The sequence below is a fragment of the Schistocerca gregaria genome, chromosome 3 (assembly GCF_023897955.1).
Source record: "Schistocerca gregaria isolate iqSchGreg1 chromosome 3, iqSchGreg1.2, whole genome shotgun sequence".
Classification (NCBI taxonomy): domain Eukaryota; kingdom Metazoa; phylum Arthropoda; class Insecta; order Orthoptera; family Acrididae; genus Schistocerca; species Schistocerca gregaria.
In genome coordinates, this window is record NC_064922.1 from 857457099 (window position 1) to 857481820 (window position 24722).

The 24722-nt window shown below is 40.7% G+C and overlaps 1 protein-coding gene across 3 annotated transcripts in view; it reads left to right on the top strand.

The window, feature by feature from the left end:
* The window catches only part of LOC126354847 (E3 ubiquitin-protein ligase MARCHF5), an 80296-nt gene that overhangs the window by 39558 nt on the left and 16016 nt on the right, over positions 1 to 24722 (top strand). For all 3 annotated transcript variants that reach the window (XM_050004829.1, XM_050004831.1, XM_050004830.1), the window contains 3 exons: positions 1485 to 1599; positions 1684 to 1814; positions 24051 to 24238. In XM_050004829.1, the coding sequence (XP_049860786.1) occupies positions 1485 to 1599; positions 1684 to 1814; positions 24051 to 24238 (434 nt within the window). The remainder of the gene's footprint in view (positions 1 to 1484; positions 1600 to 1683; positions 1815 to 24050; positions 24239 to 24722) is intronic.

Genomic DNA, 24722 nt, shown 5'->3' on the forward strand with positions numbered 1-24722 from the left:
TGAGACAGGCATCTTTAACTTGTTGTTTCAGTGGGATTGTTGCCTCAGTGCTCACAACAATTTTGCCTGTGTGGTGTACAGATTCTGGACAGTACGGCCTTCCAACGGAAACTTTCTGATCAGTCCTCATAGTATCTATACTAATAATAAAACTCTAAAACTGTGGTGTCTTTTCTTGTCTGTCTGTCTTCTCTCTGTTTGTTTTGACATGCTAATCTCTGAAACCATTAGATGAAATTTCAAGAGATTTTGCAGATAATGTGACTAGAGCTTTGGGCACTGTATGGGCTATATTTCATCAGAATCAGATCATGGAAAAAATGATATCCATACATGTTACGAAAAGAGGGTTTGGAAGGAAATGGACATAAAGATTGAAAAGGAGTTACTAGGTTGAGAAATGGGTCTCGGGGCAGGAGCTGATAGGAGGAGGAGGAGGAGGAGGAGGAGGAGGAGGACAGAGACGGGCAAGAGTAGGAGATTAGGATGTATATCCAGTTGTCATACATTTTAGAAACTTCTCTCTCTCTCTTTCTTCCTTCCTTTCTTCCCCCCACCCCAACTGAGCCACAGCAATGTGTGGCTGGGTACAGCTAGAAGTAGTATTATTATTAGTAGTAGTGGTAGTGGTAGTAGTAGTAGTAGTAGTAACAGTAACAACAACAACAATGCTACTTTGAAAGAAACCCATTTTGGCCAAAAGCTTAATGTGTAGCAGTCTTTTTTCGTTGTGCCAGTCTGCAACTCGGTGTCTCCTCTGTATAGTTAGTAGCAATCAGTCCTTTTCATATAATAATTGTTATCCATCCTAACCTTCCCATTGTTTAATGTTAATAATAATAATGATGTTTGGACTATGCAATCTTGAGAGTCAGATATGTTGCAGCTAGTGCAGCAGTTAAGCTCCTTGTAATTAGTGTAGTAACCAATGGAACTTGCAGTGAATACACTTTCAGGAAGTAAGTGCACACCATTGGAACAAAGTGTAACTTGCCTTTAAACAACTCACGTCATGTTTGTTGAGGAAAAAAATTGCATTCAGGTCATCTTTTCTTTTGATGTGTACAAAATATTGCATATTTCCATTTGTTGATATTTTGTAGGACAATATTCTTTTTTGGAATGCTGTTATAAAGGTACTGAATGCACAATTAGTTAAATAAGAAGTCCACACTTATCTCTCTCTACTTAAATGGTTGGTCTACTGAACGTTCTCAACTAAAGCTACTCCCAGATGAGTCTAATACTGCTAATTCTCAAATACAAAACTAGAATAGATATAACCTATACTACTCTACAATGAACCCTAAATTTTTCCTCTGGAAGGGATAACTGTCATGTGAGTTGCAGCACTTAATACATCAAATGTTCCCTCCATAAAATGAATCCTTTTATTGGAAATCCATAGTGCCAACTTGAACAATGTGTAAATGTTCACTAAATTTAGTACTTCCTAAATAACAAAGTATTTTACTGTGAAACAGGTCCATCAGTCCTGCATACAACGATGGGTAGATGAGAAACAAAAAGGAAATCCTTCCGGCCGTGTAACTTGTCCACAGTGTGGAACAGAATACATAATTTTAATTCCTAATGTGGGTAAGTTCCACTACAGGAAAATAAATTTGCTGGACGTATAGTATTGCCTACTGTTTTTTCATCATGTTTCATTTTTTTAATCAGGTACAGTGGTGTTTATACTAGACACACTTGATAGTATTGTCATAAAAGTGTGCCCTTTCATGGCTGCTGGCATTGTTGTTGGGTCCATATACTGGACAGCAGTAACATATGGCGCAGTGACGATCATGCAGGTAAGCCACCTCCTTTTTCATTTCATTTTACTTGTTACCTAATAGGATTTTTATGACAGAAACATTTTAAATTTAAAAAAATTGCATTTGGCAATAATGATTATAGTTGGGGAATTGACCATTGATATATTCCTGTTCATCTTGTTGGCAGAAACAGTTGATGGCAATGTAATTTTGTTTTTTATTATGCTCATACAGCTGATGTCACAATTTGTGAGACCCCTCACCTTCTTGTTATGCTGAACTGCAGAGCTTGTCTGTTCCACGGTATAATGTGCAAGAATACACAATAGTACTAACGTACCTGTTGTCACATGGATCCTACTGCACCTTGCAGGAAACAAAAAGTGAGATATCATCTGGACTAAGTTAGGAGTTAATAAAAGACAAACTGCAAGCAAAAATGAAACTTCCTGACAGATTAAAACTGTGTGCCCGACCGAGACTCGAACTCGGGACCTTTGCCTTTCGCGGGCAAGTGCTCTACCAACTGAGCTACCGAAGCACGACTCACGTCCGGTACTCACAGCTTTACTTCTGCCAGTATCCGTCTCCTACCTTCCAAACTTTACAGAAGCTCTTCTGCGAACCTTGCAGAACTAGCACTCCTGAAAGAAAGGATATTGCGGAGACATGGCTTAGCCACAGCCTGGGGGATGTTTCCAGAATGAGATTTTCACTCTGCAGCGGAGTGTGCGCTGATATGAAACTTCCTGACAGATTAAAACTGTGTGCCCGACCGAGACTCGAACTCGGGACCTTTGCCTTTCGCGGGCAAGTGCTCTACCAACTGAGCTACCGAAGCACGACTCACGTCCGGTACTCACAGCTTTACTTCTGCCAGTATCCGTCTCCTACCTTCCAAACTTTACAGAAGCTCTTCTGCGAACCTTGCAGAACTAGCACTCCTGAAAGAAAGGATAGTGCGGAGACATGGCTTAGCCACAGCCTGGGGGATGTTTCCAGAATGAGATTTTCACTCTGCAGCGGAGTGTGCGCTGATATGAAACTTCCTGACAGATTAAAACTGTGTGCCCGACCGAGACTCGAACTCGGGACCTTTGCCTTTCGCGGGCAAGTGCTCTACCAACTGAGCTACCGAAGCACGACTCACGTCCGGTACTCACAGCTTTACTTCTGCCAGTATCCGTCTCCTACCTTCCAAACTTTACAGAAGCTCTTCTGCGAACCTTGCAGAACTAGCACTCCTGAAAGAAAGCAAAAATGATTTAACTGAAAGGTCCATTTTCTTCTACCGAAAGACAAAGGAGGAAATAGTTATGTACAAACATCAAAGTCAGTAATAATACATTCTTCACGATGCATGTATTTTTGTATGATATAATGCAGAGTTCATAAACAGAATTAATAACTCATCCACAGCTTCGTTTATCCTCGCGATATTTTTAGTGCTTCACATCTGACACATTCATTTTTTACACCCCAGACATAGTAGTATCTGTAATGAAGGTACCAGAAAGACTGAAGATGCAGATGCCATAGTTTAAATATATTACACATTTCCGATCGACATTTGGCAGTCCCTAAGGAGCCAATTATGATAACTTCAGAGGAGAATGAAACAAAACACATGAGCATATGTATTTATCAATATTATGATTATTTTATGTCTATATGAGAAACATTTTATAAGTTAACAAAGTTGCTACTGACCGTATAGTGGAGATGCTGAATCGTGATAGGCAGTCTCAGAGACAGACCACACTGGTGTGGTTTCAGTTCTCTGAGGCTGCAGACGTGTGTGCAAGTTGTGTGTGTGTGTGTGTGTGTGTGTGTGTGTGTGTGTGTGTGTGTGTGTGTGTGTGTGTGTGTGTGTGTGTGTGCGTGCGTGCGCGCGCGCGCGCGCGCGTGTGTCTATTACTGACAAAGGCCTTTATGGCCGAAAGCCACAATTGCGTGAATCTTTTTCTTGTGCCTATCGCAGCTCAGCATCTCCGCTATACGATGAGTAGCAACTTTCCTTCTCTGGTATTGTTACAGTCCATCCTGGATTTTCCATTGTTTGATGTTATAAGGTAATATAGTCCTTGTAGCTGCCCTAAGACCCCGATAAAATTTTCCTGTTTCTGATTGTCAGACATTTAAGTGAGACAAAAACTGCAGACCATCTGGAAGAGTAGTAGTAATTCTGCATTGGCAGGACCATCTAAGGGATTGTGCTTTACACTCTGTTACAGTGCACTAGAGGTCACTGATCCAAACATTTTTGGACCAGATTGGTCACATGTTTCCACCCACCAGCCCTGTTAGCCGCTAGGAAGGCAAACATCTATGGTTCCCTGTTGGGTTTCTCAAAAGTGAAGATTTCATTGTAATTGTCATCTCCACTAGTTTAAACACACATGGCACACATAATAACTAAACTATTAAAGGCAAATAAAAGTTAGCTGTGTTGTCATGGCTGACAATTTCCTTTATACACACATTACTGATACAATAACCTGCCATGTGTCGTAATTCGATGTGGAAACAATAGTTGTAAAGGACACCAACAAATAAACTTTCGAGTTGCAAGGTGCAGTGATTATTAGTTTTATTAATAACATATATTGAGAGTGCAGGTAATAGAGAAATAAGTTTAATAATTTCTGAAATGATGTTGCAAACGTAGGCCTGCCTCTTGTTTATAGTTCCCATATGTTAATACTACAACAATAACAAAATCTTGATTATTGATAGTGAATATTTATTGCTGCAGGTAATTGATCCAAAATTGGCATCTTATTAAAATAAATAATTATTATAAGATGATAGCATGCTTAGGCATAATACTTAACACATACAGTTATTGGAAATGGCAACTCCAAAGCACAAAGTTCTAAGAAAGAGATAAACTTTCTTGTTAACATTGGTCAACAAAACAAACTTTGGGGATATCCTCAACTTTTGTAGTCCTGTCTTCCTCAGTTGCGTGTAATATTACAGTATATTGATAATTTTTACTTATGGATCGTCTGACAGCAACGGAATAAAACATAATTTTAGTGCCATACGCGTTTCGCCTTTATTTTCTGCAAGGCGTCATCAGTAGCCTGGAATATGTACATATGTTAGCTATTTAATTTACATTTTCGTCACTGTGCCTACGAGTTATAAACCGTTCTGGCGGTTGGTATTTCCTATTAAGTAGTAATGTTTTGAACTGTACTTACAGGTTGTGTGGACAATTTCTTACATATTATGCTCCTGTTGCATTTCTGGTGGTGTTCTTCTTCTTATGACTGCCAATTTGTGGTTTTTTTCCCCGCATTCCACAGCACTATGAACTGAACGCTTGTTCCAATGCAATGTTTTGGTTTCTGTTGCTGACTGTCAAATTTTTTTGCCAAAGATCGAATGTTATTGCCAATCATTTGAGTGTAATTATTGAAGTATCTGTGATCTGTTTGTGTATTCATTTGTGTGTGTGTGTGTGTGTGTGTGTGTGTGTGTGTGTGTGTGTGTGTGTGTCCAGATGGTGCAGGGAAGAGTTTTTTGTTTTATGTTATCATGGCCTTTATTAAGTGTACATCAGAAACCAAAACATTGCATTGAAACAAGTGTTCAGTTCATAGTGCAAATTGGCATTCACAAGAACAACAACACAAAAAAATGCAACAGGAGCGTAATATGTAAGAAATTGTCCATGCAACCTGTAAGTACAGTTCAAAACATTACTACTTAATAGGAAATACCAACCACCAGAACTGTTTATAACCTATAGGCACAGTGACAAAAATGTAAATTAAATAGCTAACATATGTACATATTCCAGGCCACTGATGGTGGCTTGCAGAAAATAAAGGCAGTTGCTGTCAGACGGTCCATAAGTAAAAATTATCAATATACTGTGAACTTTTGGGGTTTGTGTCCTGCCTTTATCACATTTATATTGGATTTCTATGTACTGATCACTATGTCCTGCCTCTAAAAAGAAAGGCATGTGTAATATTAATAATGCTGAAGGATCATAAACGTTGTGAACTAATATTACTGTGGTCATCCATGGTCTTGGTCCATAGCCTTAGAAAAATCTAGATAGTATTCAAAGTGTGTTGCACCAAACAAGTTGTGTTCACAAATGGATAATTACTTTTCTATTTATTATTTTTCAATAATGAAACAAAAATAAATTTTATCTGGAAGTAACATTCGGAGTTTTTATTAGCTGCTACATTTGTTTGTCAGTCTGAACTAAACCAATTTCACCCCACTTGTTAGTGGGAATCACCATGCTAAAATGTGGGTCCAAGTGATAATGGATCCCAGCATTTTTGTGTGGCATTCACAGAGGTGAAGGATGGTGTATGTTAAAATTTGTGACTCAGGTGAAACCGAACATGAGATCGTCAAAATATTTTGCAAGCACCAATCCAGCAGACTACCTGTACTCAACAGATAAACATAAATTTTGTAAAGTGCTTTTTGTTTGCAGAAATTACCAATCTGATGGAACTGAAAGATGATTTATTTCCTTAACTGCCATTAATAGGAAACCGTCCAGAAATATTTGTGCAAAAGAACTCACAGCTGTTTGTTCTGATCAGAATAATTTTTTGCCTGAGGATTCCCATTCAGTAGAACAGACAGTTGCCACTGGCCATTGGCTACATGATGCGAACAGGTGTCCATCCATGTGATGACAATTCTTTGGACCTTACACCTATGATCTACAGTGGCATGTTGCACCATCTCACATGAAGCTATTAGCTGTGTATGCTGCTAGCTTTAAATATGCTATACAATCTACAGCTTGTCATGGTTTTTGATGTCAGTGTTTTCCCTTGTTTATCTTGTTAACATGCCATTTTTATTTTGTTTTATTGTTATACATACATTTTATATGACTTGTTATCCAGGCACAGAGTTTCTTTTGCCATTTTACATGTTAAGACAAGCAAGGGAAAAAACACGTAATCAAAAACCATGACAAACTGTAGACTGTCTAGTAATGTAAAGCTATCAGCATACACAACTAATAGCTTCATACGAGAAACAGTTTACTTATTTTTATCCAGAACTTTCTGTCCTCCTTCAGATTCCAGGTCCAGAGAGGTTTGACTCTCAGCAGCCACTATTTACAGAAATCAGGGGTCCTTCAGGGGTTAGTTTTGAGCCTAACTCTTTGACATTGCAGTCAATGGTATTTGCAATTGCAGTGGGATCCACAGCCTCACAATTAATGTATGTGGATGACCTTTGCCTGTATTGCAGCTCTCAATGATTGTGCACCATAAAGTACCAATCTCAGGGGGCAATGCAGAGCGTGCATTATTGGGCCCTGAATCCTGGCCATCAGTTTTCTCCTGCGAAAACTTAGGTTGTGAATTTTTGTCAACTTAGGACTGTGTTCCTATGCCCAGAACTTTTACTTTGGTAACCAGTTGATTGGCGTTGTTGAAATTTCCAATTTTTCAAGCCTTTTATTTGACAGTAAATTAACGTGGCTACCACATTATGCCACCTCAAAGCATATTGCATGGAGAAGCCTGATATTCTGATTTCTCAGCAGCACCTCCTGTGGCGCAGACTGCACAGTTCTTCTGCATTTTTATAAAGCGTTGATTTTATTCCGACATGCGTACAAGTGTGGTGTTTATTGGTCAGCAGTACTGTCGGTACCGAGCTTGTTAGACCCAGTCCACAACAGCAGTTTGCGATCGGCAACAGGAGCTTCCTGTATGTTCTCTGTAGACAACCTCCTGGTCTGTGTGGAGTTGATAGTCTCCCATCGGGCACCTACCCAGGTGGCGGATTGGGGAATGTTCACCAGATATGGTTGACACTGAGGAAATAAAGTACCTAGGGGGGACCAAAACTAGCAAAGCAGTTACTGCTGTCTTGCAGTTGGGAGTTGGGTCTCCAAAAGGTTAACCCTGATCAAAAACCACACGTCCCCTGGTGGGGGTTGGACACAGGGTTGACAGCCCGCTCTGTAAAAAAAAAAACAACTGTTGCGAAACTTCTACAAAGTAAAGCCAGACAGATGAAGGAAGACGGACCTGGCATGGAAAAGGACAGAGGATGGAATACAAGTAAATAAAGGAGGGAAAATTAGGAAGAAGAGAAATATAAGGCGTAGATCAGATTTATATATTGGTACTTGGAATGTGAGATCCCTATATCGACCAGGAGCACTGAAAGTAATGCTGGATCAAATAATGAGTCTGAGGCAAAGTATAATAGCACTACAAGAAATTAGATGGACAGGGAGTGGAGTTTCAGAAAAGAAAGAGGCGAATATATTCTATAGCTGCAGTGAAAGAAATAACCAGCTTGTGACAGGATTTGTTGTAAATCATCAATTAAAGCATTTGGTAATAGGGTCTACACCCATTAGTCCAAGATTATCAACACTCAGGATAAAGGGGAAATTCTTAACCTACTCCATAATTAACGTCCATGCACCAACAGGAGAATCTGAAGAAGAAGAGAAAGACGTATTCTATGAATATTTGGAAAGAGTATATGATGAGTGCCCAGGGCGTGATATTAAAATAATAGCTGGAGACCTAAACTCTCAGGTGGGGAAAGAACAGGTTTATAGACCAATAATTGGCCCCCACAGCAAACATGCAACAAGTAATGATAACGGAACAAGGCTTATACTGTTCACAGCATCAAGAAATAGGGTAATAGGATCAACACTGTTCCCACATAAAAGAAATTCATAAGGGAACATGGAACTCACCGTATGGAAACACAGTAAACCAGATCGACAATGTGTTGATAGATCTGAAACACAAACCGGACCTATTGGATGCGAGGAGTCTTAGACGCCCAAACACAGATACAGATCATTTTCTGGTATGGGCACGGGTGAGGGCAAGGATATCTAATGCAGCGAAAGGAGACCGACCCAAGGCACAGAAATATAATATAACAACTTTAGGATCAGTGGAAGTAAGAAAACCGTATCAGGAGAAGATAACTCGGATTCTGGAAAACGCTGGAGAATATAACTGTATTGAAGATCAGTGGGAAACAATAAAAACAACGGTGGAGACATCGGCAAGAGAGATACTTGGAATTGGGACAAGACAAGTAAGACCATCGTGGTTTGATACTGAATGCGAAATAGTAACTGAAGAAAAGAACAAAGCATATAGAAGGACACTGTGATCACACTGTACAAGGAGGATAGCAGAATAATACAAATAAAAACGGAGGATTGAAAAGAGGACTCACCAAAGAAAAAAGAGAGAATGGATGAAAGAAAGTGTCAAAGAAATGGAGCTCAGGAGAAGCAAAAATGAAGTAAGAAAATTCTATAGAGCTGAATGCAGCACGGAAGCCTTTTGGTAGCAAAACAAGCTTAATAAAAGATGAGACAGGGAATATAATAAGTGAAAGGAAGGGAATATGCGAAAGATGGTGCAGGTATTTCAACCCTAGAATAACTATACCAGAGAACCCAACAGACACCAATGGGGAAGAGTACCCAGACAACAACACGACCCCACCAAATATAGAAGAAGTGAAAACTGCCATGAAGAAATTGAAAAACAGCAAGGCGGCAGGGACAGATGGTATTCCAGCAGAACTGTTTAAGCAAGGAGGTAAGAGAGCTGGAGCAAAGCCTTCTGAAAATGGTCACCTAATATGGGAAGAGGAGAAAATGCCTCAACAATGGAAAGAGGGTATCATATGTCCCATATATAAGAAAGGAGATAAGATGAAGTGTGGCAATTACACTACTTAATTTGGGATATAAATTACTCTCTAATATACTGTTCGACAGAATACTCCCAACCATAGAGGGAGACAGGGCCATACCATGCAGATTCCTTCCTGGGAAGTCAACCATAGATCAAATATTCACCTTAAGACAAATCCTGGAAAAAACAAACGAATTTGGAGTTGGCACACATCACCTCTTTATAAATTTCAAAGCAGCTTATGGTAGTATAAATAGAGAGCAGTTATATCAAGCTCTAGATGAACTGGGAATCTCTAGAAAGTTGGTAAGGCTGGTGAGAATGACAATGAACGAAACACAAGGTAGTGTAAGAATAGGAGGAATGATGTCCAACACATTGAGTATTAAAAATGGAGTGCAACAAGGGGATGCATTGGCATGCCTTCTCTTTAATGCCACCCTGGAGAAGGTGATGAGAAATGCAAACCTTCTGAACAGAGGAACGATCTTCTATAAATCGATGCAGATACTGGCCTACACAGATGTCATAGATATAATAGCAAGGACCCAAAAAGCAATGGAAGATACATTTACAGCTCTTGAACAGGCCAGTAAGAACATGGGGTTAATTATTAATGAACAAAAAACAAAATATATGGCAGCTGGAAAAGCATATAGGGAAAATATGCCAAATGCAATAACAATGGGCAATTATACATTTGAGAGAGTTGAACATTTCAAGTATCTGGGCTCGACAGTTACACATCTAAATGATACCTCCTTTGAAATTAAGCAGAGATTAATACTGGCCAACAGAGCCTATTTTGCCCTAAGAAGACTTCTATCCTCAAGGCTCCAGACTCGTACCACAAAATTAACTATGTATAAATCACTTAAACAACCAGTTCTTACATATGCCTCTGAAGCCTGGACATTAACAACTAAAGATATTGAAACACTGGATGCATTTGAAAGAAGGGTAGGAAGATGGAGGAGGAGATACAACTATGAATTGTATACAATATATAAAGACCAACCCATCAGAAGGATAGTGAAATCATCCAGACTGAGGTGGGCAGGACATGTGGCTTGCATGAATGATACAGAAGTACCAAGAAGAATATTACAAGAAAAGCAAGGATGGCGGTGAGGATGTGGTCAACCAAAAGCCAGATGGGAAGATGGAGTAATTGAAGATCTTAGGAATATTGGCTGGAGAGTATTGGCAAAGGACCGAGAGAGATGGAAGGAAATTGTAGAAGAGGCCAAGGCTCATCAGGAGCTATAGAAACAAGAAGACAGCCTCCTGGTGAAGCTGGTGTCCCACCATTGAGGGTCAAACGCAAGCAACTCTTCGCAAGCTGTGTGGTCACATTGTTAAATTCCTGCCCACCCATAGTACTCACCTCTGTTTCATGATCAGCAGTTCAGACTGTTTATGAATCGCCCAAAAGTGGGTAGATCAGCTGTTGAGATAATATGGGATATTCTGGCAGCCCAGTTCTAAGCAAAGAGGGGAAGGCAGAAAGGTGGAAGGAGTATATAGAAGGCTTATACAAGGGCGATGTACTTGAGGACAATATTATGGAAATAGAAGAGGATGTAGATGAAGACGAAATGGGAGATACGATACTGCGTGAAGAGTTTGACAGAGCACTGAAAGACCTGAGTCGAAACAAGGCCCCCGGAGTAGACCACATTCCATTAGAACTACTGACGGCCTTGGGAGAGCCAGTCATGACAAAACTCTACCAGCTGGTGAACAAGATGTATGAGACAGGCGAAATACCCTCAGACTTCAAGAAGAATATAATAATTCCAATCCCAAAGAAAGCAGGTGCTGACAGATGTGAAAATTACCGAACTATCAGTTTAATAAGCCACGGCTGCAAAATACTAACGCGAATTCTTTACAGACGAATGGAAAAACTGGTAGATGCAGACCTCGGGGAGGATCAGTTTGGATTCCGTCGAAATGTTGGAACACGTGAGGCAATACTGACCTTACGACTTATCTTAGAAGAAAGATTAAGAAAAGGCAAACCTACGTTTCTAGCATTTGTAGACTTAGAGAAAGCTTTTGACAATGTTGACTGGAATACTCTTTTTCAAATTCTAAAGGTGGCAGGGGTAAAATACAGGGAGCGAAAGGGTATTTATAATTTGTACAGAAACCAGATGGCAGTCATAAGAGTCGAGGGGCATGAAAGGGAAGCAGTGGTTGGGAGGGGAGTGAGACAGGGTTGTAGCCTCTCCCCGATGTTATTCAATCTGTATATTGAGCAAGCAGTACAGGAAACAAAAGAAAAATTTGGAGTAGGTATTAAAATTCATGGAGACGAAGTAAAAACTTTGAGGTTCGCCGATGACATTGTAATTCTGTCAGAGACGGCAAAGGACTTGGAAGAGCAGTTGAACGGAATGGACAGTGTCTTGAAAGGAGGATATAAGATGAACATTAACAAAAGCAAAACGAGGATTATGGAATGTAGTCAAATTAAATCGGGTGATGCTGAGGGAATTAGATTAGGAAATGAGACACTTAAAGTCGTAAAGGAGTTTTGCTATTTAGGAAGTAAAATAACTGATGATGGTCGAAGTAGAGAGGATATAAAATGTAGACTGGCAATGGCAAGGAAAGCGTTTCTGAAGAAGAGAAATTTGTTAACATCGAATATAGATTTATGTATCAGGAAGTCGTTTCTGAAAGTATTTGTTTGGAGTGTAGCCATGTATGGAAGTGAAACATGGACGATAACTAGTTTGGACAAGAAGAGAATAGAAGCTTTCGAAATGTGGTGCTACAGAAGAATACTGAAGATAAGGTGGATAGATCACGTAACTAATGAGGAGGTATTGAATAGGATTGGGGAGAAGAGAAGTTTGTGGCACAACTTGACTAGAAGAAGGGATCGGTTGGTAGGACATGTTTTGAGGCATCAAGGGATCACAAATTTAGCATTGGAGGGCAGCGTGGAGGGTAAAAATCGTAGAGGGAGACCGAGAGATGAGTACACTAAGCAGATTCAGAAGGATGTAGGTTGCAGTAGGTACTGGGAGATGAAGCAGCTTGCACAGGATAGAGTAGCATGGAGAGCTGCATCAAACCAGTCTCAGGACTGAAGACAACAACAACAACAACAACAACATGCAAGGATTGCCATCTGCCCCCTCATCTTCTCTGCATTTTCCGTCTTGAGAAATCACTGTTACCCTGCCTTCCCCTCTCTGTACTTGCCTGTAATTTATACCCAGTCTTGTCATTCAGTTGGATCTCTTTTGTGGCCCTAAGAAAAACGTTGAACCTACCAACCTTTAGATTACTGACATCAAAAACCTATCAGTTGACCTCCACAGCCCCCAGAACGGCAGTAACATTCATCAAGGCACTGAGCCATGTGGGTATTCCGGGAAATAAACTCACTGACAAATTATCTAAAGAAGCAACCACAGGAGACAAACTTAAATTCAGAGTACTGAGTGCTGATTTGCAGATTGCAACTATGGCATCAAACTTTAAAAATGTGAGATATTGAATGTCACGTCACTACCAACTTCAACAAGGTGAGAGCAATCAAGAGAACTGCCAAGATGAGTCACACTTCTCACCAGGGCTCTCAGAAAGATGCCACCTTACTGTGCTGACTGCATACTGGTGAAACCAGACTTACCCAAGGGTTCCTTTGCATCAGGAGTAACCCTCAATGCAGCTATGGTTGTCATCTTACTGTTGCTTATATTATTGTATTGTGTATCCTGCTGGCTGAGCTGAGGTGAGTAATCTACTAAGTCTTTCACTGGATAAGGGGCATTGAGAACACAGCCCAGATTGATGATGTAAACCAGTTTTATTGGAAATGGCATGAGCCAGAACACTACTGTTGCAAAAAAGTTAATCACTACAATAGTCTGTGTAAGTTAATGATTAGTGTGGACTTAGGTTGAAGGCAGTTAATATTCACTCAGAAGTAGAACTAAATAATATAGTAAAGGTCAACAGCTGATACAAAGTTCCTGGTCATCTCTGATGCAGAGACAGAGTCCTGGTGATGGTGGTTGGTGCAGCATGGCAGACGTAGCTAAGATTTCAGTCAAGGCTCTGGTCAAAGAACTATGGGTGCAGTCAGTGCCTGGCCCAGAATGTGACAGAAGATACCTCAGAATGGCTTTCTGCCACCTTAAATATCCAGGCCGTGTAGAGATCCTAGAGAAATAGTTTGTGATCACATGACCTGAAGAGGCAAACAGGTCCACAGGGACAATGACCTCTGCCAGTGCTGACTCTGTCACCTGTTGGCTGGGCAGCATGTGTGATTTAAGCTGTCATCTGATCTCCCTCCATGAGCCATGGACCTTGCCGTTGGTGGAGAGGCTTACGTGCCTCAGCGATACAGATAGCTGTACCGTAGGTACAACCACAACGGAGGCGTATCTGTTGAGAGGCCAGACAAACGTGTGGTTCCTGAAGAGGGGCAGCAGCCTTTTCAGTAGTTGCAAGGGCAACAGTCTGGATGATTGACTGTTCTGGCCTTGTAACAATAACCAAAACGGCCTTGCTACGCTGGTACTGCGAACGGCTGAAAGCAAGGGGAAACTACGGCCGTAATTTGTCCCGAGGGCATGCAGCTTTACTGTATGATTAAACGATGATGGCGTCCTCTTGGGTAAAATATTCCGGAGGTAAAATAGTCCCCCATTCGGATCTCCGGGCGGGGCTACTCTAGAGGATGTCGTTATCAGGAGAAAGAAATCTGGCATTCTACGCATCGGAGCATAGAATGTCAGATCCCTTCATCGGGCAGGTAGGTTAGAAAATTTAAAAAGGGAAATGGATAGGTTAGATATAGTGAGAATTAGTGAAGTTTGCTGGCAAGAGGAACAAGACTTCTGCTCAGGTGACTACAGGATTATAAAGACAAAATCAAATAGGGGTAATGTAGGAGTAGGTTTAGTAATGAATAGGAAAATAAGAATGTGGGTAAGCTACTGCAAACATCATAGTGAACGCATTATTGTGGCCAAGATAGACACGAAGCCCACACCTACTACAGTAGTACAAGTTTATATGTCAATTAGCTCTGCAGATGATGAAGAAATTGAAGAAATGTATGATCAAATAAAAGAAATTATTCAGATAGTGAAGGGTGACGAAAATTTAATAGTCATGGGTGACTGGAATTCAGTAGTAGGAAAAGGGAGAGAAGGAAACATAGTAGGTGAATATGGACTGGGGCAAAGAAATGAAAGAGGAAGCCGTCTGGTAGAACTTTGCACAGAGCACAACTTAATCATAGCTAACACTTGGTTCAAGAATCATAAAAGAAGGTTGTATACATGGAAGAAGCCTGGAGATACTGACAGGTTTCAGATAGATTATATAATGGTAAGACAGAGATTTGGGAACCAGGTTTTAAACTGTAAGACATTTCCACGGGCAGATGTGGACTCTGACCACAATCAATTGGTTATGACCTGTAGATTAAAACTAAAGAAACTGCAAAAAGGTGGGAATTTAAGGAGATGGGACCTGGATAAACTAAAAGAACCAGAGGTTGTACAGAGTTTCAGGGAGAGCATAAGGGAGCAATTGACAGGAATGGGGGAAAGAAATATGGTAGAAGAATGGGTAGCTTTGAGGGATGAAGTAGTGAAGGCAGCAGAGGATCAAATAGGTAAAAAGACAAGGGCTATTAGAAATCCTTGGGTAACAGAAGAAATATTGAATTTTATTGATGAAAGGAGAAAATATAAAAATGCAGTAAATGAAGCAGGCAAAAAGGAATAGAAATATCTCAAAAATTAGATCGACAGGAAGTGCAAAATGGTTAAGCAGTGATGGCTAGAGGAAAAATGTAAGGATGTAGAGGCTTATCTCGCTAGGGGTAAGATAGATACTGCCTACAGGGAAATTAAAGAGACCTTTGGAGAAAAGAGAACCACTTGTGTGAACATCAAGAACTCAGAAGGGAAAGCAGAAAGGTGAAAGGAGTATATAGAGGGTCTATACAAGGGCGATGTACTTGAGGACAATATTATGGAAATGGAAGAGGATGTAGATGAAGATGAAATGGGAGATATAATACTGCGTGAAGAGTTTGACAGATCACTGAAAGACCTGAGTTCAAACAAGGGCCCCGGAGTAGACAACATTCCATTGGATCTACTGACAGCCTTGGGAGAGCCAGTCCTGACAAAACTCTACCATCTGGTGAGCAAGAGGTATGAGACAGGCGAAATACAATCAGACTTCAAGAAGAATATAGTAATTCCAATCCCAAAGAAAGCAGGTGTTGACAGATGTGAAAATTACCGAACTATCAGTTTAATAAGCCACAGCTGCAAAATACTAACGCAAATTCTCTACAGATGAATGGAAATACTAGTAGAAGCCGACCTCGGGGAAGATCAGTTTGGATTCCATAGAAATACTGAAACGTGTGAGGCAATACTGACCTCAAGAATTGTCTTAGAAAAAAGATTAAGGAAAGGCAAACCTACGTTTCTAGCATTTGTAGAGAAAGCTTTTGACAATGTTGAGTGGAATACTCTCTTTCAAATTCTAAAGGCGGCATGGGTAAAATACAGGGTGCAAAAGGCTATTTACAATTTGTACAGAAAGTAGATGGCTGTTATAAACGTCGAGGGACATGAAAGGGAAGCAGTGGTTGAGAAGGGAGTGAGACACGGTTGTAACCTCTCCCCAGTGTTATTCAATCTGTATATTGAGCAAGCAGTGGAAGAAACAAAAGAAAAATTCGGTGTAGGTGTTAAAATCCGTGGAGAAGAAATAAAAACTTTGAGGTTTGCCGATGACATTGTAGTTCTGTCAGAGACAACAAAGGACTTGGAAGAGCAGTTGAATGGAATGGACAGTGTCTTGAAAGGAGGATATAAGATGAACATCAACAAAAGCAAAACGAGGATAATGGAAAATAGTTGAATTAAGTTGGGTCATGCTGAGGGATTTAGATTAGGAAATGAGACACTTAAAGTAGTGAAGGAGTTTTGCTATTAGAGGAGCAAACTAACTGATGATGGTTGAAGTAGAGAGGATATAAAATGTAGACTGGCAATGGCAAGGAAAGCGTTTCTGAAGAAGAGAAATTTGTTAACATCAAATATAGATTTATGTATCAGGAAGTCATTTCTGAAAATATTTGTTTGGAGTGTAGCCATGTATGGAAGTGAAACATGGACGATAACTAGTTTGGACAAGAAGAGAAGCTTTCGAAATGTGGTGCTACAGAAGAATACTGAAGATAAGGTGGATAGATCACGTAACTAATGAGGAGGTATTGAATAGGATTGGGGAGAAGAGAAGTTTGTGGCACAACTTGACTAGAAGAATGGATCGGTTGGTAGGACATGTTCTGAGGCATCAAGTGATCACCAATTTAGTATTGGAGGGTAAAAATCGTAGAGGGAGACCAAGAGATGAACACACTAAGCAGATTCAGAAGGATGTAGGTTGCAGTAGGTACTGGGAGATGAAGAAGATTGCACAGGATAGAGTAGCATGGAGAGCTGCATCACCCAGTCTCAGGACTGAAGGCCACAACAACAACAACAACATCTGCTGATATAAACCCTTGGAAGATAGGCTTCTGGTACAGTGTTGCTTTGACGTTGCCAGTCTGTTGGGTATACAGTCTGTACACAACATCCCTCCCACCCTCAATGTCTGGGGAGCCTGGCACCTCCCTTTCAGGCGCTGATGGAACTGGTGACTCAGGTTGGCTGAGGTTGATGTCCATTGGGCACGTCTGACTGTGGAACAAAAGATCATGACAATCCACTACTAGGAGGCTTCACTGGTAACTCTGGGTGCACCTGGTTGACACACTTGTGTAATGGAGTTGTTCATGTAGCCTCACTTCTACCATGGGTTGTCCTAATAAATAGGTGACCACTGCTGGGGCCCTGTGGCAGCAACTCTTTTTGGCAAAACCAACTTCCAGACATAGTTTTGGATGGAATAAGAGTGGCCTCAAGACCACAGATGGAGAGACTGAGTCGTCGTAGGATGGAGAGTTTGATCCAGTGCTGCTGTGCATGGAGCCGTTCAGGATGGCTGGCACTATCCTGAAGGATTGAGTGATAGGATGACAAAAACTGTGTGACGGCTCCATGTAAATTACGATGATAGTGCAAATTTGCCAATTCTATCTTGTACCTGCGAACAAAATTTCTGATAATCTATTGGGTGCGCGATGAAAAGGCATCGTGTGCACTATGGCAGCGTTGTTGAAAGGACAAAGAAGTTGTAAAGTGAGGCTTGTAATTGGTAACCAAGGTTTTTAGGAGTCCTTCTATGGAGAAGATTCACACCAGAGACTGCGCAGAGGATGAGGATGATGATGATGATGATGATGATGTCCAAGAAACATACGGGAATCCAGTTTCCACATCGAACACAATAAACCGTGAATAACAAAGGAAGGGGCCGGCAAAGTCTGAAAGGAGTCGCGACCAGAGTGCTGAAGCATTCGGCCAAGGATAGTATCTGCAAGCAGTTGCTGATTTTACAGGTCTCGTGTGCTGCCATCATGTTGACAATGTTTACATGGATACCCTGACAATACAGATGATGATAGGCCAGCCTCCTCATGAGCACAACTCCTTAGTGGTCCTGATGTAGGAGGGCAGTGATATGGTGTTGCAAGGGGAGTTAGATCACAATGTGCATGTGACCATCTTCCTCTTGCAACAAGAAGACTGCACTGAGGGTGGAGAATATGTGCGATGCCTGTGCTAGAATTGGACTCCCACATGATGAACTATTTCCGATCCGTTGGCCACCCTCTGTGCACCAGAGTATTTCCCGGATATATGGGACCTCCAAGGTGAGGGAAGGGTAGCTATGTCTTCTCCTGCTTGTGTGCCCATATGACTTCTGTTTCAATTAATTGTATGACCTGTCCCTGTGGTGACCTGGTGTGTGTCAGCATTGGGCGATATCTGAACTCTATTAATAGCTAGACGAAAACAGTGCCCACATCTGGAGGTGAGTGACACACCAATTTGGTTGAAACATTGGAGTCTTCTTGAAAAGCAATAAGAGTTTTATGGTCAGTCAGTGATGGGGAGTGATGTCCATTCACATAATTGTGGAATTTCTTGAGTTGCACAATAGCTATTGCTTCCTGTTCTATTTGACCATAGTTGTTTTGTGCACATGTCGGAGTATTAGATAGGAACACAGTAAGAAATTCCACACAATCTACTTCCTTAGGTAACACTGCACCCAAGCCGTAATCTGAAGCATCAACTGCTAAAATTGAAGATTTTGATGGGTCGCAAGCAATAAGGCATGGCAGATGAAGCAAGCCTTAAATGAGATTTCGGAAAGCTTTATCACATGCAGGAGTTCAGTTCCACTTCACACTTTTGTGTAACAACTGATAGGGCGGTTCTGCTATGGCTATGTCATGTGGGATGAAGATGCAGTAATAATTAAGTTGGTCAAGCACAGATTGTAGATGCCCTATGTTCTTTGGGACTGGAAGTTGCTGTACAGTTTGATTATATTGTGGTATGGGTCATATTCCTAAAACAGTGTGAAAATGATGAAAGATATTCCACCTGATACAAGAAAGGGTTTTCGTCTTTGACACTTAAGACTTAATTGTTGGAGGAGCAAAACAGACATCAGGCTTGCACCAGCTCCTGGGTGTTATTACCAGTAACTAGAATGTTATAAAGATAGTTCACTATGCTGGGTATGTGCTGTGTCAACTTGTCCCAGTACCATTGAAAATTAACCAGAGCACTGGCAATGCCAAAAGGAAGCATGTTATAGTATAGTAATCCAAACAGAGCATTCATGATCGGAATGCTCTGCAATTTCTCATCCAGGGGAAGCTGAAGGAAAGTGTAGTGGTTAATAAAAAAGGAAAAAGAAAAAGAGAAGAAAAGAAAAGGTTGAAAATGTGGAAAGAAATGGTGAATAAAAAGGGGTTTTTAAAATCGCTAATGACTGCGAAAAAGGGAAAGAATGAAATGCAAATCAGACTTCGTATTACAGAAAAGTTATCGGACTTCGTGATTCAGAAAAGCTATTGTTGGGGTGGTCCTTGTGGCGTTTCTGAGCAAAAGTCAAACCAATTTCTACTACATACATTATTTGAAAAAGAACAGAGAATAACAAAATGTGACTGACAGGGGGAAATGGCGTAGATAAGAGTTCATCCTTTACCTTGTTAACATGTCTTCCTTCGTGCGGCGTCCAGGTCTTCAAAGTCTCCTACTTCATTTCTGCGTGAAAAGTCTGCTCCGAAATCTTGCAATAAGTTTTATTGTCGAGGAATTTCTAATGTAGACAAAACCATCTTGATATTAAATGCAATTTATTTTACGTTGTTCTCCTCCTCCAAAAGTCATACAAACTTCCACAATACATCTACACGTCAATAAGTTTTTTTGTCTTAATCAGACCAAGACTAGCTAATAAGATTTTACGTCTGAGTTAAGCTTCCGCTCTCTAGAGACAAAAGACAGATAGGGGGGGGGGGGGGAAGGGGGGTTACAATTTTAGTATTTTCTATGCCGTCGAGCGCTCATACTGCTGCGACGGTATAATTTATATCTGAGGGAACGAGTGTAGCTTGGTGAAATTCAAAGTCTCTCTACAAAAGTGTCATGCTGATCACTCTCGGTGAAAATCTGCCTCCTGCAAGCTGCACCATCGTGGCATCCACCTTTGAAATCCAATATGTGTCTATGAAAACTATTTGTCGACTTTGACCTTGAAATCACCATAAATTCATGTTCGGATTTTCTGTGGTAAGGATGAGGGTAGCTCACTGACTTCTGGTGACTGTAGAATGTCAACGGTGCTGTAGCTGTTCCTGTAGATTATCCCTGAGACTGAATGGAACATTTCATGTTGTGAAGAAGCAGGGAGTGGCCATGGGAGGAAAGTGAGATGAGCCTCAAAACTAGTGTCAACTATGGTAGAATGAGAACAAATTGACTTGTACTTGGAGCATAGCTCACTTGAGTAGGAGCTAGCCCCTGCTGTATTAATGCTGTAATTCCAAGCCCAAAACTTTGAAAGGTCAAAACCAAGAACGTCTGTGTTTACCAAAAAAATGCATGCCATGAAGACTGTTGAATGATAGGGAATGTGAGCCACTAACTGCCCTTTTACTCAGATAGTTTTGTTGCAGTAACTACACAGGCGTTTGGAGAGTTCCTATAGCGGAGGTGAGCCCACACTGGAACCGTGTTGACTACCATTGTGAGTATTAAGAGTCTTATCAGACATGGGGAGCACAGCAGGGACATGTACAATCTCCAGAGGGTGGGCATCTGGCAGTTACTCAATTCCAGGAGAAGGTGGGTCCATGCGGGCACAATCTACATTCGTGTTGAGGGAAGATTGGCAGTCTTCCACCTTAAGTCCTGTCTTGCCACAGAAAGAGAGTTTAGCCTATGGGTGAGTGATAAAAAAATTGCTGCATGAGGGTAACAGTTGTGGGCGATGCACATTGGTTGAGGGCTTGCCAGCCGTGAGCAGATCAGAATGTTGTGGAGGCTGTGACGGGTGTTGGGGCTGGAAAGTCAGGCAGGCTGTAAACACCTGTGAAAAAGGATCATGTAATGGTGCTGATTACGATAGACTGTTCAGAAACCCTAATAATGGGGAGACGAGTATCTAACAAGGGATCCTCAAGCCTGAGGAAGCCATTATGGACCCCTTCATCTGTTGAATGTACAAGAATCATGTCTCTGACGAGAAATTGCATAATACTGTTCACATTGAGGGTTAATACACAAGAACTGACAGTCACAGGATAAACCATGCAACTTCACTATCCACTCTCTCTACGATTCTCCACTAAGCTTGTGGCAGCTAAAGACTTACAGTGGGCTGCTGTAGTGTACACTTGAGAGGTGAAATATGCTAGTAAACAAGTCTTAAAGTGATCATACAACAGGGCTTGGGGCTCCACTTTAGGATTGAATTGCTGCACTAAATGATAAATTTGCGGGCATCCTTAGGCCAACAAGAATGTGCGCTGCGAGGTGTCACCTGTGATAACATGTGCCAGAAAATGTTGCTCCATTCTGGCCACACAGTCCGCTCAGGGCTCGATGTTCCGGTCAAGCAGCTGTAATGGCTGCAGTGTCCCTCTGAATCTTTCACCAGTGAAATGATGTGGGACAGTGAGGATTGAAGATTCCATTTTTCTGCATAGTATCTTGATGAATGGTCTAGTTGTTACCATTTTGTGTCTGTGTTTTACTATTCTGAAAGGTTTCATGAAGGCTAATGATGTATCAGTTGTGACAAGTTTCAGGTAATATGTTCACATTTTTAGACATGTTTGGAACTACATAATTCAAATAAACTGTACGAGTGGACAGTGAGGTATCTTCTACTCTATTTCTGTGTGTCTGGTGATTTTTGGTTCCATACCCAAAGTCTACCAGCAATCTGTTATAGACATTCAGAAACACAAACAGCTGGTCTCCTCTCCCAATCTTGTGTTCCTTGCTCTTAGTTTTCTGTAAAAAAAAAAAAAGTGTTTTCTATGTATGTCAACAAACATGCGTATAAACCATTTTAAAACTGAGTGTCAGGTCAAACACGTTTCAGCCATCTAATGTCCAAACTGTTGTTTTATTTGGCTCCCAATTCTAGCACTTTAATAGGCCATCTTCAGGCCCCCTCACTGATGTGTAGGAAGATTCCAACATCAGTTCCGATCAAAATAAGGGCCAGCATTCAAAGGCTGGTTTGTGTAGATTTCTGCTTGATACAGTGATCACTTCAACCATCAGCTTTGTTCGGCAGAAGACAGTTGAAGTGATCATTGTATCGAACAGAAATCTACAGATACCGGTCTTTGAATGCTGGCCCTATTTTGACTGGAACCAAGATTTTAAAAGAGAGTGCACACCCTCCCAGCAGATGCCATGTTGTTGCAGGCACTTTCAGTGCCAGGCAGGAGGGTTTTCCTGTCTCAGTGAAGCTGAGGACTATTCTGGAGGTGGTGTAGCTGCAGGTGGGGTCACCAAAGCCAGACTTCAGCAAATGGCACTTACGAAGTATGTTCCACATCTTAGGGAAGGGAGGATTGCATTTTATCTCCAGGGACTCTCTCCAGTGATGGACAGGTACAGAGACTGGAAACCTGGGGTTCCCAACCTGGGGCTGTGATCAGCATTGTCAATACTCTTGTACTACACAAGCTCTGAGCATATATATATCACACACACACACCTCATGATGTTTAATCAAAAACCCAGTAGGCCTACGACACTTGTTGGAGGATGGGAATCCTCCATACCTTGCATAGGTGGATCTTCCAAGGTCACCTGCCCCACTTTAACTCAGTTTGAGGAGCCCCACTTAATTAGGAGATTTGGTTTGTAAAGTACGTGCAAGTCTGCCTTTATTGGACCTTTTCATCCAAGAGTACAGGATACTTCAGGGCTCTGTGTTGAGGATAACATTACTTGCTGAGGCGGTCAACCACATTGAAGATCTTTTAGGTATCTCAGGCTCTCACTTTGTCGACTATTTCACGATCTATTTCAGGCCTCAATGAACTCAGTTACTTGAGCAGCGACTTCAGCCCTCTTTGGACAGTCTCTAACCCTTGATAAAAAACTATGTTGGTACTCTCACACATCCTACTTGGCAGCTTTCAGTGTCTATTGTCTGAATGACCTGTGCTTTCTATGTGACACCTCGTAGGGGCAGAGCAGACAGCCCTCATTTGTGATGCCATCTCATCACATAGCCAGGTTTGTGTCTGATCAGTGAGCACGTCTAAGAACATTACTCACAACATTGAACAAAGATAAACAATTATCAGCTATCAAAATACCGTGCACTAAAATGGAATTCTCTATGCATGTGGACACATCATCTATCAGTGCTAGCAGGACAACTTCAGGAATAGGAAACAGAAACAGATTGAGCATTTATGTACTTGGTTTTTTTTTTCGTTTTTTATGTAAGGTATATTTTGTGAAGATTATTGATATAAGGTTAAACAGTCCATTTATATAAAAATACATAGAATTGTTAAAATATTTTGATTCATAAAGAAAGATAAGCCTGAATCCCTAGGATTACCGTTACTCACCATATTAATAATTGTATTTTGTAATAACAGTATTCTGTTTACCCTAGTTGCATAATAGTATTTGTGATAAAAAATTAAATTAAATTATTGTATCTGTGTTAGTTATAGATGACAACATTGCCATTGTGGAAACAACTGTTTGCCTTATTTGGCAAGTCATTTGTGTGAAGACCATGATATTTTTTGGCCAAAAAATATCTCCAAGAATTTAATAGAATCTTCTTACCAAAGCTCCTGATTTGTATGGATAATTTGATAAGTTATTTGACTACTTGTTTTAAATATGTTACCTTGGTCTACAGAGTAATTTTGATCCGTTTAGATTAAAGCAGTGTTCGAAGTTGTTTGGAGTATTAGTGACAGTTTTTGGGATTAGTTTTGTGAATTCTCTTTCCATTAGTACATGCATGAAATCTGCATATAAAATGAATGGGAAGTTATATTTAGGGATGAATCATTTATGCCCATTTTGCATGAGAATGTATTTTTGTTTTCCAGGTAGTAGGTCAGGATGAAGGTATGTCTGTAATGGAAAAGGCAGACCCTTTTGTGCTGCTTTTTGGACTGCCTATGATACCTATGGTATTAATTGTTGGAAAAACTCTTCACTGGGAGGATGCTGTCCTAAATTTTTTGCGACGACATTCGTACAAATTGCCTCTTCTTAAATACATTCTTCCATCAGGGTAAGTAGTCAAAAAGTTTATAAATTTTTTGTGAACAAATGTTTTGTCGAGGGCTGCCCATTACCACACCCTAATTTATATCAATTTAGTATGTTTGGAGGAGTATATTTACAAGTTGTACAAAAACTGGACTGCAATTGTGAGAAGCTAAAGACACAAAGGAGGTTGTAGTGGAGAAAACATTGAAACAGTGTTTTAGGCTGTCCTCCATGTTATTCATTCTTTACAGCACAATTAGTGAAGAAAACGAAAAATAAATTTGGTAAAGAGATTAAAGATCAGCAAGAAGAACTAGTATTTTCTAAGGTTTGTCAAGGGAATCCTAATTCTGTCTTATGTCAAAGGACATGTAAGACCAGGTTAACTGAGTGGATAATGTTTTGAAAACAGATTATAAGATTAATACCAATAAAAGTACAGTGAGAGTATGGAGTTAAAATAGCTGGCAGTGGCGAAAGTAGAGAGGATATGAAATGCAGAGTGG